The 17,944-nt window shown below is 47.8% G+C and overlaps 2 protein-coding genes across 7 annotated transcripts in view; one reads left to right on the plus strand and one right to left on the minus strand.

The window, feature by feature from the left end:
• The window catches only part of DHX32 (DEAH-box helicase 32 (putative)), a 38,571-nt gene extending 33,438 nt beyond the window's left edge, over positions 1 to 5,133 (plus strand). For all 4 annotated transcript variants that reach the window (XM_033131231.1, XM_033131230.1, XM_033131228.1 and 1 more), the window contains 5 exons: positions 108 to 299; positions 919 to 1,068; positions 2,637 to 2,824; positions 3,706 to 3,887; positions 4,938 to 5,133. In XM_033131231.1, the coding sequence (XP_032987122.1) occupies positions 108 to 299; positions 919 to 1,068; positions 2,637 to 2,824; positions 3,706 to 3,887; positions 4,938 to 5,109 (884 nt within the window). In that variant the 3' untranslated portion in view covers positions 5,110 to 5,133. The remainder of the gene's footprint in view (positions 1 to 107; positions 300 to 918; positions 1,069 to 2,636; positions 2,825 to 3,705; positions 3,888 to 4,937) is intronic.
• Positions 1 to 17,853, minus strand: part of BCCIP (BRCA2 and CDKN1A interacting protein) — a 41,431-nt gene extending 23,578 nt beyond the window's left edge. The window contains exons 1-7 of one of the 3 annotated variants that reach the window (XM_033131234.1): positions 17,531 to 17,853; positions 13,250 to 13,324; positions 12,485 to 12,565; positions 8,678 to 8,767; positions 7,764 to 7,951; positions 6,162 to 6,336; positions 5,265 to 5,706 (exon numbers count right to left, since the gene is read on the minus strand). In XM_033131234.1, the coding sequence (XP_032987125.1) occupies positions 5,536 to 5,706; positions 6,162 to 6,336; positions 7,764 to 7,951; positions 8,678 to 8,767; positions 12,485 to 12,565; positions 13,250 to 13,324; positions 17,531 to 17,698 (948 nt within the window). In that variant the 5' untranslated portion in view covers positions 17,699 to 17,853 and the 3' untranslated portion in view covers positions 5,265 to 5,535. Of the gene's footprint in view, positions 1 to 5,264; positions 5,707 to 6,161; positions 6,337 to 7,763; positions 7,952 to 8,677; positions 8,768 to 12,484; positions 12,566 to 13,249; positions 13,325 to 17,530 lie in introns of those variants that run through there. The other 2 variants (XM_033131235.1, XM_033131236.1) reach the window with 2 other exon arrangements.
• Positions 17,854 to 17,944: the final 91 nt, after the last annotated feature.

Below are 17,944 nucleotides of genomic sequence, written 5' to 3' on the forward strand. Positions count from 1 at the left end.
GCCGTTTCAGATATTTTGTTCATTTCATGTGGGAGGGAAAATTCAGTACCTGTCACTCCGCCTTGGTTGTAGGAGGCTTTCTGATTATGGATTTTTTCCTGTCCTAGCACCGGAAAGTTTGATGCAGGCTTTGGAAGACTTAGATTATCTGGCAGCACTGGACAATGATGGAAATCTTTCTGAATTTGGAATCATCATGTCAGAGTTTCCTCTGGACCCACAACTCTCAAAGTCTATCTTAGCATCCTGTGAATTTGACTGTGTAGACGAAATGCTAACAATTGCTGCCATGGTAACAGGTACTCCTTAAGGACTGTTCTTTTGTACTGTGAATCTGTACCGAATACAGATTAAATGAGATCCATTTAAAGTGATAATATTTTAATGGATCAAAAAAGTAGAAAATTATAAGAATTACCTTAATGCGAAAAAAAATCTAACTGAGAACGCAGTGAATCTCTTAATCTGACATGTGAAAGCACACTAGGTTTGCTTTTGCTGAGGTGATCAGTGCACGTCAAGAAAAACAAGAAAATGTATCAGTCAGACATGCCTTCCCCAAAGGACTGTTTATTTCCCATACCTTCATTTCTCTTGGCTCATGTTTTATTCTTTTACTGGAGAACAGAGCAAAGGCTGTGCTGCGTGAGAACTCCCCTTCTCATCCTGTCCCTGTGTTGGGCTCTGAGCACCCAGTCCCCCTGCTCCTGAAATACAAGCCGGATAGCAAACAACAAAAACAAGGAGGAGAACGATACGACACCTCCCGCTAAGTTCCTGTGATTCCTAAGTAAACACGGATAATGCATTATTCAGAGTAGACAGAAGTACTGTTCACAAACAGCAGTAAGCCCCCAAGCCCACGCTGTGGATGAAACGTCTCCCTTACCGCTGACCTTGTAACCTTTTGTCTTAAAGCTCCCAGTTGCTTTTCTCATCTGCCACGTGGAACTGAGGAGGCGGCCTTGACTTGTTGGAAGCCATTTTTACATCCTGAAGGAGATCACTTTACCCTCATCAATATTTACAAGGCCTACCAAGACACAACTCTGAGTTCCACCAGCGAGCGTGAGTAAATGCTGATTCTCAGAAATCACCTACAAAGTCCACCTTTCCTGCCCCAAATAGAGCTGAGAGAGTACTGGTCAACACCCTTCTTCTCTGGCCCCGTTGTCAGTTCAGTGGAATGGCGCTTGAGGCCCTACATGTACACAGGTTTCAGCAGAGCCATGAGCGCAGTCCCACTCCCAGAGCTGCAGTGGGGGGCATGGGGGCGGGGGCTGTTTTAGAACCCCGCATCAGCTCAGCCCCCCGTGAGTGAGCTGCGAGGGCCACGTTCCAGGGACACAGACCCGCAGAACACGGCTCCTACTCACTGCCATCGCTAGGTGCCCGCTGCGTCAGAGCTGGTGCTTTCCATGTCATGGCACAGTCACTGCCAGGTGCAGAGAATATGGAACATCCAAAAAAGACAAAACCAGACACCTGCAGCTCCAGATCAGAGTGAACAGGCTGGTGTGCTGAGGGAGGCGGGGGAGAATGGGACTGGAGCTTGGCAGAGAGGAGGGGGTCCAGCAGAGCAGAATGGCGTCTAGAAGCTGAGGCAGAAGTCCTGGGTACACCTGAGTGTCCTCAGTGACAGGGGAGCTAGAAACTCCTCCTGTGCTGGGTGCTGAAGACGGGACGGGCTCCCGGGCAGAGGCCAGTGCAGTGACCTTCCTACAGCCAGGGGTGTCCTCACTTGTTTCCCACAAAAGCTACTTTTACCTCCTTTGCTCCGATAAATGAAGGGAAAAATACATGAAGTGAAAACTAGGATAGCAGTTTGAATGGCCATAGAATTGTGTAGAGCAGGGAGTTTGCTTTTCAAAGCTAAGAAGAAAACATCAGTGGAGCCAGAAAGCACATGGGGATTTGGTGGCATCCTTGGAGAGCAAGCAGGATGGGTGCCAGCGAGTACGAGCTCTTGTTGCTCCAGACAGGCCGCCGAGGGTCTTCTGCCCACTGTGCCACGGCCATGTGCACTGCCAGGTCACAGCAAAAGTCCAGTCCTCCAGAAGTAATTACAGGTGGCAAGAAAGAGTAACTTCAGACTGAACCAGGGACTGAATTTTAATATAAAATTTGCAGCTAAGGTAGCTTAACTGTTACATTAATTCCCAAATCAACCTAGCAATAATCCTTTCCTTATAATATGTGAGATATTTTCATGGATCAGAGGACTTTATAATAAGCTTTCCCTCTCCTGGTTTGATTAAATGTGGCCACGTGCATGCATGCTGTACACACACGAGACAAAATATGGATCTTCAGCGAGTCTCCTCTGCCCCTGAGTGAGGGGAAGGGTGACAGTCTTTTGGTCAGTGCCAGGAACGTGCGGTCTACAGTTCCGTGGGGGCATCGACCCCCTCCCCCCGGCAGTATAGGTCCTGTCAGCTGCCACACCTGCCTTCCTGGCAGTGCCGGACAGCCAGTCCCAGCCACCAGAGATCTTGGTCCTGGCGCCTCCCCGCCACTCACTTCTGTGACGACCCTTTGAGGACAGGACAGAGGATGTACATGGCACCTTCCTGGCCTGGACTCCCTCAGCGTGTGACAGATCTTCTCTTAAGAACCTTTTGTTCTTCCCTCCCCAGACTGTGTGGAGAAATGGTGTCACGATCACTTCCTCAACTGTTCTGCGCTCAGAATGGCAGATGTCATCCGAGCTGAACTGTTAGAAATTATCAAGCGGATCGAGCTTCCCTATGCAGAACCTGCTTTTGGCTCACAGGAAAACACTCTGAACATAAAGAAGGCCCTTCTGTCCGGTTACTTCATGCAGGTCAGAGTGGACAAGGCCCTCAGGGTGGTCGCCACAAGACTTCACATTGTCAGGACATTCTGTCAGGAATCTCTCAGGATGATTATTTTATTGATGTTAACTTGAAAACAAAACAAAAACCCCTTCTATGTTATTAAAGGTTTAGTATCTATCCTTCCCCGCAAGGGAATGAAGGGCTAAGCCAGAATACTTTTTCATTGCAAAGGGAAAGTTATTAAAACACTCTTTCTGGCTGAACGACAGATGTCGTCCCTTATCGCACCTGTTTGCGAATTAGCTCACATTTAACCGGTGACCTGATGCCCAACGAATAAAGATAACGTCTCATTTCCTTCCCAGAGTGAAGGCCGACTAGCTCTCCTCTAACTGAAAGCACAGAAGTAGGTATGCTCTTCACATCACAGCAAAAGAAATACTGTGCTATTTCCACATAAACTCTAAAGCAGTCTTAATGGAGAAAAAAGACACTTGCATAGATGTCCTTACCTGTATGGAAGTTAGGGACCCACACCACACGGTTGTCGTGAGGATTAAATGAGCTAAAACATCAGTGTAAAGCACTTGACATCTGAGTACATGGTCCACACCGTGGCAGGGGACGTGCCAGCTTTATTTCATGCCCACACATTACCCGATGTAGCTGCAGTACTTTAGCCCACAGCCCTGCAATTGCTCAAGTTAGTCAACATCATCATCGCTATCTCCAAGTTTTGGGTAAAACGTGTATGTCTTCTTTGCTGTATCTGAAAACCGGAAACACGGTGGCCAATGTGTAGTTCTGACTGTTCTATATGAAACATTTTGGAATTTTTACACATTTTTGTGCACTGATCTCCATACTAACACAACACCTTTTTTTTTTTTAACACTCTGCCTCTTAGACTGCTCGGGACGTGGACGGCTCAGGTAACTACCTGATGCTGACGCATAAGCAGGTGGCTCAGCTGCACCCCCTGTCTGGTTACTCCATCACCAAGACGACGCCGGAGTGGGTCCTCTTCCACGAGTTCAGCATCTCCGACAACAACTACATCACCATCACCTCAGAAACCACCCCCGAACTGTGCGTTTCCTGGACAAAAGGGGCTTCTTTTGAATTCATACTTGAGCAGAAACTGGGAAACTTGGTTTTTATTACCTTTGCAGTCCTAGAAGTTTATCCTGGTGGCAGTCTACATTTATGTTGGGAGTACTGACTAAAGGCAGGTCCATGGGCGGTCATCTAAGAACTGTCCCTGTCTCTGAGATCACAGCAGAAAGAGAGAGCACATTATAGAAACAGACGCAAGCACGCTGCATCTCAGAGGAACAAAACGCCGCAAACAGTGTTGGCAGGTGCAGACCGTGAGAAGGAATGAGCTTAGCCGTCTCTCACCACATGAGGCACTGACACGAGCTAGTGGGGAATGAAGGGGTAAGACGAGGCTGAAGACAGGCAGGTACCAGAGGGGCGGGCTTATGGGCCACAGTTTGCAGTTTATCCTGAGTGCAGGACAAAGCAACTGGAGAGTTTTAAGCAAGGGTGGCATCTTCTCCACATACTTGGAAAGGTCACTGGCTGCTACGTGGAGGGGTTTGGAGGGGCAGTGGTGAGAATGGAGACTAGTCTCTCAAAGGCTATTGGAGATACTGGGTCCGTTTTGAAGATACTGCTGCTACTTAGGGTGATGTCCTGGGCAAGACCCAGGAGAACTAATCGGTTTCCAGCTCCAGCAGCCAGAGGTGGGGAGGCATTAGTTAGTGAGAGAAAGAGGCAAAGGTACTCCCTGTTCCTCCCCCAGAGTTGTCCCAAGCACCCGCTCTGATCCTTCACATACTGTGATGGGACTGAGGGGAAGGACACGTTCCCCACAGCTGTCCCAGGGTGGGCGTCACGTCTACCGTGTGGCGTAACACCAGAGAAGCCAGCTTATCCTAGACACGCCATGGGATTGGTTCCCTAAAAACCGTAGGAAGTATGTACTCTACAAAGACAGACTAAGACCCTCAGGAGTTCAAGTTAAATACCAGTTCTACAAGTAGATTCTCCAGGGCTGGGAAGTGCGCAGACATAATATTGGGTATCTCACACCAATAAATAAATAATACTTAGTTAAATTTTTGTTTTAAACAGATTTATGCAACTGGCACCACAATACTATTTCAGTAACCTGCCTCCTAGCGAAAGTAAGGAGATTCTCCAGCAAGTAATGGACCGCCTCTCCCCTATTTCACCAATGGAAACGGAACAGCAAGTGTGTGAGAAGTGCCCTGAAACTACTGAACCGCGATGCACTCTGCAGTGACCCCTCAGAAGCTCCGACACAAAGCATGTGCACCGAACAGCCCAGTCAGCCTGGCGCTGGGTCCCCTGGACTGATGTGCAGACAACGTGTCGTGAAGGAGGAGACCGTACCCCACCCCACACAGGATGACCCTGAAAAATCGAACACTTTGTATGTTATTTAAAAATAAAAATAGACATTTTTAATGAGTTCTTTAAATTACCACTCCATGTTTTTCTTCGTATTGGGAGTTTTTAACCATACATAATTTGACCAAATTTAAAAAAAAAAAAGGTATTTTGTAAATGTGTCACAGACACAGGCAACAGAACCCTACTTTTGTAGAGGACCTAAATCTAAATAAAGTCATGAGTTTTTCACTAAATGTCCACTGAGTATTCTGGTAATTTTACAAAAACAAGCCCAGCACTGTCCACAGGAAATGGGCTAGACAGATAGATACTCTTTCAGTTTATCCATGATTTCATTCATCTTGTCACATGGAACTAACATCACAGTTCGCAAGGGCTTCATGGGCACGTCATCGAAGGACCATCTGCCTCCCAGACACGTGTCGCTGTCCTCCTGCACCGAGTAGTTGAACTTGAGGATTGCCTTCTAAACCACAAATAACCATAAACATAAAATTCAGACAACTGAAAAGCAAAACTCAACGGACAACAAAGAATACTGTTTGGCCTACGTTTACGTAAGAGCGGCAGCTGAAGGACGCAAAAGGCAGAATAAAAAAGCTTGAATGGGACATTCGGGCAGAAGGTATACAATGCACACCAACAGCGTGAGACCTACTGAGAGTACAGGTAGGAGCGTCCCAGCTGAGTGGAAACAAGCAGCCCGGTGGTATCCATGACGACCCACTCTACGCTGGTCTGCCCGCCCTGTCCCGGCGGCTTCCTCGGCATGAAGTTTTGTGTGAGGACAGGCAGGTTTGCATAACCAGGCCATCTTAAAACACCCATACGTATTTCCCCAAAATTGTCTACATGAGGTGCTAAGGTAAAAGATACAGTCTTTTTTATGCCTTGGGATGGGATGGAACAGGGCAGTCTTACCTCATAGAAAAATTCTTCCTCTGCGTTTGCAAACATTAACTCATCTTTCTTTTGGTTGCTCCATTTCCTTTTGGAATTGTTCTTTCCTGCTTCCACAAATGTCTTGCTAATCAGAAGGTAGAAGTAACACTTCCCACATGGCTTGTTAGTTTTGTGTGCCTCCGCTAGTTCTTTCCTGCAAGACACACACACAGAAGGTCTGCCTGCTGGGTCAGGTGAAAAAATCCATCAACAAACCAGAGCTTGGAAAACCAGTGAGGCTTCTTCAGAGGTTTCTGTTGTGACACAGGCTTAATGAGCAGACATTAGATCTGGACACTTCTTCTAAAGTGATGAGTTTTAGTCTATACCGTCAGGTGTACTTTTGATTGCTTGTGACAGTGCTTCTTATAATAAATAGTATGATGAATCTCAGATTAGCTCTGAGTTGTGGATACACAGCAAGTAGCAGATGAGTCTCAGGTTCACTCAACATCACTGCTCTGCAGTGCAGAAGTTAAAGATATATAAGAATCTGGATTTTCTAAAACTACAAACATTTAACTGAAACACACAAAGGCACATAGCCATTACCAATGCCATTAGAGCACATGACTGACTACTCGAGTCTCCAATCACTAGAGTCCAAGGCTAATTTCTGACATACTGAAGACGTGGCATGTCAAGGCACAGAAAGCCTAAATTCTACAATAGTCAACGGGATAGCAATGAAGCCTTAACTTTTCTCCCTTTCTGAAAATTATAATCCTGTGTATCTGGCTAAACCAAAAATGCAAAGAAACTCGAAACAACCCACTTCACCTTTCTTTAACAGGATCAGGTGAAAGCAGATCACCTTTTATAAGACCAAATAAACTAGAGCTCCAGCTGATCAGAAAAAAGACAAAGCAAAACAAAACCCACTATGGAACCAGCAGTACAATGAGGAGCAACTGTGGGAGGGGGCGGGGGAGGAGAAAGAGTAAAACTACAGAACACTACAGCTGCACCCCACAAACCATTTAAAGGGGAACAATCCAAGTGCTGTGACCTGAGAAATCAGTTCTGTAAAGCCCAGAGTACCTGACTGTATTTTTATCCTCCTCTATTTCAAAGCCCAGGCTATACCAATTCTTAGGCTCTTCTCAAATTTAAAATATTTTTATAAAGTTAAAACTGCATTTGCAAACAGAACAACCACCCCGAGAAGCCAGAAATGCGGTATCAGGACAATGGTTTCCTCAGTCATCCCAACGGAACTTAGAAACTGTACTGTTTTTGTTAATTGTAATTATTCAGTGTTTTATTCGTTTTACAGAAATCTACCTGCGAAGAGGGTGAAGCACTTCATAGGGGTAAAAAGGGTAAAAAGTCTCTATGAAATGCACCTATTCTGACACCATTTAAATCTTTAAGATTATTGACTATTCTCACAACAGTCTCAATAATTAAAACTCTAAAAAGCCGATTAAGGAGGTACGCAAGTCACAGGATGTTCCTTGCACTCTCACACTACACGGGGGCTTAAACCAGGGGTAGAACTCTTTCTGTATCCACATGTCCTATTTAAATCCCAATCCACTCAGAAAACACCCAGGGCCGAGGCACTTTGCAGTCTCTTACTGGAGCTGCTGGTGCAGGGGCAGGGCAATCTGGGCAGGCACGTTGATGAACCGCTCGCTCAGCAGGAAGCCTACAGGCCGGCTCGTGTCGCTTAGGAGCTTATCCAGCTGCTCAACCACGTGCTGCTCACAGTTCTTCTCACAGAAGCTCAGAATCAACTCTTTAATTTGTTCAGCACACTGGGTACCCTAGAAAGCAAAGAGAAGGCTTGCTTTTTATTACAGGCCCTCACTTACAGGAGAAAACCTGAAAGTGAGAACTGTTACTTTTTATCTTACAGGTAAGGGCAGTTTCCTGCCATGGCCTCTAAACTCTTAGGTCTTCCGTGCTGACTGCTTAACTATTTCTCCAAAGGAACCATGCCTGGGCATTTATCATCCCACGGTCGGTGGTAAGAGAGGCATACTACACGAATACTCAGGCACACTGGAAGAGCAATTCTAGTCCATGCCATAAAGACCAATGGGGGGTCACTGGACAGTTCATTTTAAAATGAAAGTGTAGCCTGCATCTCATTTGAGGAGGGTAAGCAGCTGGTTTTACTTTTTGTTAGAACTAGTCAATAATAAAGAGATGGCTGAAAACACAAGTAAATGTCAGTAAATGCCTTCAGCTTTGCGAACAGCAGACACAGCACAAACTGCTCCCGTGTCAATTCCCATCAGAGCACCAGCTCCTGAAAAGCCAGGTGATTCTCTGTACCTCAGGGAGTAAATGACTGACTGGGTACAGATTATTCAGAACATAACACAACGAAACAAAACACCTTCACACTGAAAGAAGGATTACAATACGATTCACAAGAGCACATGCCCTTCAAACATCACTGTCTGCTGTAAGGGACACGTTCGTCACGCAGGAAAGTGGTTTGGGCCTAACCAGTAACCACTCAGATGCTACTCAGTGAAACCAACCTTTCTTTCAGTTAAATTTAGAAGACTTATAAAGCCAAAAATCTCATCTTCATCCACATCGTCATCACTGTCTTCTGAAACTTCCGTTTGCTATTTTAAAAAGAAAAAAATTAAAATTTTATATTTGGTTGGAAAGAAATACCAAGTCTTGAAATCTAGGCCTCATTAATTTTTCACTTTCCGAACTCAAACGTTGTTTTACTATCATCACCTTAGAAAAGCATCATAAACTACCTACTATGTGGCCTGTTCACAGCACTTTCCCTCCCTTGATTGTTCCTCTTGTCACATTCTGGATGATCTCTTCCTGTTCTAAATCCGTTCACACTAGATTCTTAAGACATTTTCTTTACTAGATTCTCAATACATGCCAAATCCAGAAAAGATCAAACAAACCGTTTTAACCTGTTTTCAGAACAGCGTGGCTGCAGCCAGCCCTCGCCTGCTTCTCCTGGGGCCACACCCCCCCCCCACCCCTAAATTCATGCCGCCAGAGCTCGGGCCAGTGCTGCCCACCAGTGAGGGTGAACAACGCCTGAGTGCCACTTATTCCTAGCACACGGGCAGGAGAAAAGAAAGAAGGAAGTGACGAACTAAGAAAACAGAACTAAGAATGCAGTGCTCGACTCCCACGGGAACTTCCTGGCTCTACCCTTGACAGCCCTTCTCCTGGGAGGCTGGGAGGCCTCCATGTGTCGTCCACACTTCCTTTCATGTGTTGCTGGTTTGTCTGTACACTCCTCTCACTGCTCATCTCCAACTCCGAGCGTGGAGCCTGGCACAGATTAAGTCCTCGGGGAATATATGCTACTTAAATGAAAGGCGGCTGCTTTTCCGCCAAGGACAGCAGGGGTCCACAACTGTCCCATTCTGTCCTTGAACTCGTTCTGTGGGGACTTACAAAGCCCTGCCACACCTTCCCACACTGGTTCATTCAGGTAAGGTCGACAGTGGCCCAGTGCTCAGGGAGAGAAGAGTGGAACCTGCCTCAGTTCCAGACCAGGGCCTGCGGGAGGGGCCAGGGCACCCTGGAGAGGCCTGCGGGAGCACGTGGCTCCTGGATCTGAGCTGCTCCGAACTGCCATGAAGGGGGACCTCAGGCATGGGGGTACCAGGCTTTGAAACACAACCTTCCTGCTGCACCTGGCTGTCAAAAACCACCAGTGTCTTCCCGTGGGAACAGGAAGGGCGGGTGGCTCAGGTAAAGGCCTCCAAGGCCTAGGGAACTAAAACTATGTGCCAAGAGGAGAGAAGTCTCAGCTCCACAAAACCAGGACACAAAAGTGGAAGATGAGAAGGTAACTCACGGAGAGACGAACCATTGCTGTGAGAGGACCAAAGGCATGTTTCCACATCAAGGAGAGACGGGGAAGAAGTACAAAAAAAAGTAACATGCCAACTAGCGTTGGTCCTCCAAGGTCAACATTAGACGGTTCCGTTCACCTCGGACGACCCCCAGCTACTGTGACAAAGCCTGTGCAGTCCCCACAGACATAAGGGCAGCAGAAGAAAAAGAAACCCTCAGTGCCAAGCCCTAAGGTCACTTGGCTCACGAGCAGTTAGCAGCCCCTGGAGCCCACTCACCGGTCCCTTCCGTGATGGGTCTCAACCAGCAGGGCAGCACCACCCGGGCTCTGCCCCTCCGTGGGTCTCTGGTCCCAATCACATCACTCTCATCCACAACCCTGCCTCCCCTCCTACTTGACCGTCTCCTGCCCCCTCCCCTGCCACCCCTTGCCTCTCCTAAGCCTCCCTGGCCAACACAATTCTCCTGGGCACCTAAGCAACGCCTCACAGCACACCGCGCCCCTGAATCTCCAGATTCTCCCCAACCGTGCACCGCAGTTTGCAGCTCTCCCCGCCCCAGAGATGCCGTCTCAGCAAGAGTCCAAATCCATCCCAGAGGTGCCAGCGAACACTCTGGCCTGTCCGTCTCCTACGAACAAGTCTCTCTGTCCCCGAGACACCTCAAGTGTCTGCGGAAGCCAAGGAGGCCGATACAGTAATCGTAGTTATTTGTATGATGGTCCAATTAAAGGCCCCCGTTAGAGAATAAGCTCCTTTAAGGGCAAACCCGCCTGCTTCTCGCTGGTGGCCATCAGGTCTCAGCACACTAATCAGCTAGAGATCACTTAGTGTGATGAGAGCAGGGGGTCTGCTTCTGCCCCCTGTTCTAAGAAGAGAAAGCTCCAGAGGTGTTACTCCTCTGCTTTCCATTCAGTGCCGAGGTTACTGGTGTCAGTCGGGTCTGAAACGTGTCCACGGTCTTGACTAACAGAGATGCGGTGGTAGCCATCAGTCTCAGCACGTCAGGGGTGTACTGGAGACAGAAACCAGGTTGGGGTTTACGAGGACAGGACGTGGAGACTGTGAATACAAACGCTTTGTCAACAATTTGGGCTTTGAAAACAGAGAGGCTGAAGGTAAGGGAGTTTGAGTGGAACGTGAGACTGAAGTGGAGCTGTGTGTCTGGTTTTTCACGATAAGCAGGACAACAGGTGTGTGGCCAGAAAGAAACAGCAGTGATAGCTCCACACAGGTAGCACTTGCCACGAGCCCCACACCGTTCTAAGCACTTTACATTCAGCAGCTCCTTCCGTTCACCCCCCCCTGCCAAGTAGGTACCAGCATCATGCATGTTTTCAGGGCGGAAACTGGACTAGAGTAAGGTCACTGGTAGACTGTACTTTCCACAGAGGGCCGCAGCAGTGTCTCCTACGCAGCTTCTCTTCTGACAAAGTGACAGACACCCTCCCAGAGGCGGGTCTACGTGCCCTCCCCTGGGACCTGCGCAGACCTCCGTGTCTGCTCACGACACTGTTTCCTAACTGCTGTGCACGTCTACCTAGTTCTCCTGAGCTGCTTGCTCCTGGGACCCAACCCGTGTGCACAGGCCCACAATGGAGAGAAACCATGGCCCTGGGGCCACGGTCCCAGCTGGGCTCCCTACGGACAGCCAGCAGTAACGTCCCAGTCGTGAGCGAGCCATCTGGACGCTCAGTCCTCCAGCACACCCACCCCAGCTGACGCTCCCAGCTAAGGTGACATGAAGCAAGTAAGAATCGTCTTCACTGAGCTCCATCCAAACTGCAGATCCACGAGCCAAGAGGTGAATGTCGCTGTTCTAAGACAGGGTGGGGCACTTTGTTAAGTGGCAGAAGCCACCACAAGAGCCACCAGAGGAGTCCCCAGTCCTGCCCTTCCTCCTGCAAATGCTCCCTTCCCTGAATGGCAGGACTCCACTCTTCTGCTTTTCCTTCTCCCTCTCCTGGTCACTCCTGAGTCTCCTTTGCAGGCTCTGCCACTTATCTTACTCACCCAAGTAATGCAGTGTCCGTCCCTGCCCTCCCTGGGCAATCTCAACCGTTTCTGAGACCTCAGTTACCACTGACCTGCTGAGAACGCCTGAGGCGCCGATGCTTCTCCGCATCTCACTGCATGTGTCACAGGCAAATCACACGCACAAGCAAAATCCAACTCACGTTCCTCCTACACTGAACCTCCTCCATGCCGCTCGAGCCAGCACTTGGGAGTATTTTCCCCTGACCCGGTCACACCCTACGCCCCATCACCTTTCAGCTCCTAACTGTCTTCTGAACCAGCCCATTTCACTCCCCAGCCACCGCCACAACCTGCACGACTACACTTTAATGACCCTGGATTGCTGCAGTGGCCTTCTGACCTGTCTCCCTTACTCCAGTAACACTTCTTTCCAATTGAAGTTTCTGGCCTGTTTGCTATAAATCAGGAGGAACTTAGCAGGATAAAGAACTAATTTATTCAAATGAGGACAACGGCCCTGCTTACCTTAATCACACTCCCGATATGGTTCTGTTGAATTAAGAGATCTGTTAGTTCTGCAGTGTTCACAGGAGCCTTTAGAAAAAGCTGAGGAGAAAAAACATATTTAAAATTAAAATCAAAGCATGATTTCTAATAAAACTTCTAATCTCCATGTTCAAATAAAAACGCAATTCCAATGATTTGACCAGGAAGATGACCCAGAGATGCAATCCCAGCAGGGAAGGAAAAGCCCAGGAGACTCAAAGCAGCTAAAGGCACTGAAATAGAAGAGGCAGTCAGTGTAACACAGGCGGTGGGGGAGGGGGAGAAGAGAGAGGAAGAGGAGGGGCACAAGCCAAAGAACTTGGTGACTCGGACACTGGACGCTACAAAGGGTAGAGAACCAAAGCCACCTCCTATGGGGCAAAGGAAGTAGAAGCAGCAGAGCGTACAGTCTGTGATGTGGCTCTTATGTAAGAATTCCTCTACCCCACAAAGTTGGGGTGTGAATTAGAGAAAAACAGAATAGTGGCTCAAATAGTCAGATGAAAGGGAGAGTATCTTAAGACACAGAATGCTTAAAAACATTAATCGGAGGAAAGGGTCTGGAGGCAGAGGTACAAATAGGGGCATTAGTTCTGGAAAAGGAAAAGAAAAATCTTCCTTCTAGACAAGGTGGAGAGGACAGGAATGGGAATTCTAAAACAGAAAGGATGAAACTGACACAGCTAGTGTAGAATAGCCTGGATTTTCTTAGCAAATTTGTGTGTAAAGAATAAAAGACAATACCTGCTGCAGTAACTTCTTAACTCCGTCGTAATCATTCTGTGAGATGGAATAAGCTTCAAATTCAACGTTCACTTCCTGTAAACACACAAAACAGGTCATCATGCGTAACTTGCTAAGGAACTTTAGGCAGATTTTCCTTTTCCTCCATCTCCATGCTTTTTGGCTCTTTATCTACAGAACATGCCAGAAAAAGGACAAGAAGAAAAGGTTACCTAAAGAATCACCCAGTCTACAAAAACAGGCAAACATTGCCAGTATTACATCTTGTACAGATTATAAAGCACCTTCTGACCTCTCCTCCTTTGACACAAAAGCCTGAGAAGAACAAAGCACTCAGAGTGACCTAGTTTCAATGTTGAGAGAGTGAGCTCTGGGTAAGTCCCAGCAGCCACGAAGGGGAAACGACTGACCGGACTGCAGAGTAAGGGTGAGCAAAGATCAAAATCATCTCAAAAGTCCCTGCACTGCCTAGAGCCTGCTTCAGCCCACGGGTCTGAGGCTACGCTTCATTCACTTGGCAAATACGTCTTTCCTAAGTACCATGCACCAAGCACTGTGCTCGGCACTCGAGATGAAAAGGTGAGCGAGCAAAGCAGGCGTGAATAATCCTGCCCCCATGGAGCTTATGGTTTAGGTGGAAATGTAGACATTAAGGAAATATTCAACTAAATATGAAGCTGCAACTATGTGAGCTATAAAACACAGGTGCACGTGTTATAACAGCTTGCGAAATAGGAGGTCAGATAGCAAAGGAAGACTTCCCTTAGAGGAGTGACATTTGAGCTGGGAACTGCAGACAAGAGCTCCTGGCATAGGAACAGCGCGTACCAAGGCCCTGAGGTCAGAGGAAATACAGTTAGTACAGGAACTAAAAGGTGTGTGTAGCCAGGCTCCCTGATCTGTGTTGGCAAAACGACGACAGAATCTAAGAGGTGATGCCACTGACATATCCCATAATAAATGAATGGATCGCTTCTCTCCACTAACAAGAGCTGAGAAGCTTTCAAACGCTACACAAGATCAGCCCTTGAGGATCCTAAGTCAAACCTTGGTAAGTGACACACCAAACGTGGGGCTCTGAGGAAAAAGTGTATTTACACACACTTCAAATTTCGCAGGCTCTGCAATCTGGGCCTTAGCTGAAGGGGGCCATAGAGGAAAATGAGACCTCCTTTTGCCTTGCCATCCTGATGTGCATATATCTAAGCGTTCCTTGGCTGTTAACTTGCCAAGGCCTGGATATCAAGGCCAGTTTACGGACTTCAAATCCTGGCTCTCTGAAGGAGGCTCAGCCAGATCACGTGAACAGCAAAACCCTGGGAGTTGGGTGGGGGTGCTCCAAACAGGGTCAAACCAAAGCAAACAACCAACTGTCACAATTCATGTCTGGAATTACTCCTTAAAAAGAAATAAATTCTGAAATAAAGCTCTTCTACTATTCTTTCCCTTATCTAGACAGAAGCCGCAGACCTGTCTCAGGCCATTATGGCACTGCCATTGCAACACACACCAAATGGATTATCTGCCCAGCACCCCTTTCCCTTGGTATGGGCCCCCACCCATATGGTTTCAGGGCAACAGTCATCTTTGTAAAACAGAGCCCTGCCACTCACCCCCAAGTGACTTAGTTTAGAATTAAGACTAAATGTGGCATCTAGCCTGCTTGCTGTTTTGAAAAAAGTCTCAGAAGCTGTTGGTATTTTCTATTTTCTGCTATACAGAGTGGAAATAGAAAGAAAACCAAATATTCTGAATGTAGCAGAGATGACAACTGTGAAGGACATCTCGGTTTCTCTACAGCATTCCAGGCTCCAGGACCCAGTCCATTCCGGAGGCCCAGCGGCTCTCCTGCCCTTGGAAGTCTCCAAGATGCCCTTACACCCTTACCACAAATTCCCCTTTCTGCTGAAGTATCCTCCAAGGTTTCTATTCAGCACAAACAAAAGTCCTAACCACATGACCAAAAGGAACCTTATCGAAACATGCCTTGTCCAATTCTTCTCCTTCTCACTATCCCCACCTGTTTCTTGGAATTCTCTTTCTGTTGCTGCTCAGCCAGCTGTTTCAAAGCCGGTCACCCTGTCCTTCAAAATCAGGCTCTTTAGAGCTTTAAAAAAATATAAAAAACTGCACATTTCCTTCGTTAGTTATATCTTGTCTCAAAACAGATCTGGGCAGATTTTGAATTTCAAAAACAATTCTGACAGATTTCTACATCAGGGAAATGAAATGTGGATGAGTGACCATCTCAGAAAATAAAAGCCTCCTTCAAATAAATAAAGGAATCAGTATCTACTAACTGCCCTAAAAACCTTAACAATTTCTTCAGTCAAAAAAGTAATACGTCAGTGGTAAACACTACAAAGAGTGTAGAGGTTAGAGAGTTCAAAGTCTTATTTTCCCACGCCCCCACTCTCCAGAGATTACTGTCAATAGTAAATTATCCTTTCAATAAGTTTTCGACACATACAATCAAACATATTTTGTTTCTTCTTTCTCTCACACAGGGTTCACTACACATCCTGTTTTCATTTAACCTGCTCTGTATCTTTGGTAGTAAAATGGTTAATTACTAACCTCGTATAGTTGAAGTAAACATTAAATGAGTCAATACAAAGTGCACAGAGCCTGGAACATCATGAATTACTATTATTAAAGTAGAATTACTGAGTCAGGGGATGTATTCACTGTAAAATTCGATGGATATTGTCAAACTGCTCTCCAAAGAGATCGCACAATTTACACTCCCACCAACAGTGTATGTAAGTGCCTACTTTCTTACACGATCAGCAGTGATAGTTATTACACAGATTTTTAACTCTTGGCAGTTTGACAGGTTAGCCATGTTAATGCAAAAAGCACTGATTTCCATAATTCAAAAATAACAAAATCAACGGTTCAAGTTCTTTTAATTGAAAACTGGTGAGCCCAAGTGCCAGATGAGGGGCCGCAGTACAGAGCTGCTTTGTGAGGGGACTCTGTTCACGGGCGGATGTGTCACAGGCCCAGGCCAGGCTCGGCCCTGCATCCATGCTACTCTGTATCCCCCTCCACGGCCATTCTGACTCACGCTGATCTCTGACTTTATTTCCCCTCTCTCTTTCCTGTTTATTCTGATCCAGCCACACTGACTGACTTGCTGTCCCTCAACCATGAAGATTTCGAATTTTCTTACAAATGCAATGGGAAGTCACTGGAGCGTTCAGTGCAGGGGAGTGAGGACAGACATACGTGTTTAAAAGATCTCTCTGGCTGTGGATGGGGTACAGATTGTAGAGGAGTAAGAACGGAGGCAGGTGCGCCAGTTTAACACAACTACAGTACCGCAGGCAAGAGACGATGGAGGTGTGCATTATGAGGGTTGTAGAACCGACGATGAAAAACATCTGGATACCGAAAAGGAAGGTAACAGGATTTACTGACGAGCGGGATATGGGATAAATAAAAGGAATTAAATTTAAGTTTCGGGTTACGGGTTTGAGCAACTGGTGAATTTGGGAACCATTTACAGAAATGGCAAAGAGCAGGAGCCAGGGCACACATTACAAATTGTGCTTTGGAGGTGTTCAATTTGAGGTACCTGTTAGCCATTCAGTGGTTGTAAGGATCACTTAGTCCTACTTACTCAATAAATATTACGTGCCCACAATGCTATGGCAGGAGCTGTTCTAAGGAACCCGGTTCCACGAGAACGTACCCCCGGGACTTGGTGAGATGGGGAGGGCAGCTTACCCGTCACCCCCACCCGCAGGCAGAGACGAGACAGCTTGGTTGAGCCCCGAACAGGGAAGGGAAAACACGCAGGATGAAGAGCATTGGGAAAGGCTCCTGGAAGACGGGAGCAGGTCTCAAGAACCGGAAAGGCAGCCGCTGCGCGGGAGGCAGGCGCCGCCAACCAGGCGTTGGGGCTGCGGGGTGGGCAGAGGACGATAAACCCTGCAGCCCTGGGCAGCCTGCTGTGGGCTTGGGGCTTCCGCCCGGGAACTGGGGAAAGTCACGGGACAAGCGCTGTGCTGCTCTTCTCTGGGCGGGGGAGGCATGGGGCCGGGGCCGACCTGGCTGGCGTGGGGCGTTTCAAAACAAATTCTGTGGCTGCAGGGTGGAAGAGACAGCAGTGCAACTTGACTAACCACCTCTTACCATCTCAAAATTCAGGTTACAGACCCTCAGGTACTGACCGCGAAGTCAGGACTCCAAGCAGCGCACACGTTCACACGCCCTGGGCGCTCAGAAAGCTCTTCCCCGGATACAAACCACACTGGGGCTGCGTGTGCTTCTCACCTCGTCGACGACCTCGTCGTCCTCATCCTCGTCTTCGTCACTGTCTTCACCGTCTTCGTCCTCGTCCTCGACTTCATCTTCCGCTTCCTCCTCAGGCCGCGGGACCCGGGAGTCTAGCGGCCGCGAAGCTCCACTGCCCACAGCGCGCCGCTTGGGCCTGGACGCCATGTTTCCGGCCTCACTGCGCCTGCGCCACGTCCCGACGCCTGCCCTTCCGGACTCATCCACACAGCCCGAGGGGGTGAGAGATCACACAAGGCCTCGGCGCTGAATCGGCGACAAGGCCAGGGCCCCTGCTGAATTCCACGACCGCGATCCTTCAGAGTCAAGTCCATCTTGGAGTCCTATCTTGGCCTTTTCTTCCTCCCTCCATCTTTCCTTTCCTCCTCCAAGACTCTCCCTCCCCTTCGCGCA

This window comes from Rhinolophus ferrumequinum, chromosome 16 (genome assembly GCF_004115265.2).
Source record: "Rhinolophus ferrumequinum isolate MPI-CBG mRhiFer1 chromosome 16, mRhiFer1_v1.p, whole genome shotgun sequence".
NCBI classification, from domain to species: Eukaryota; Metazoa; Chordata; class Mammalia; order Chiroptera; family Rhinolophidae; genus Rhinolophus; species Rhinolophus ferrumequinum.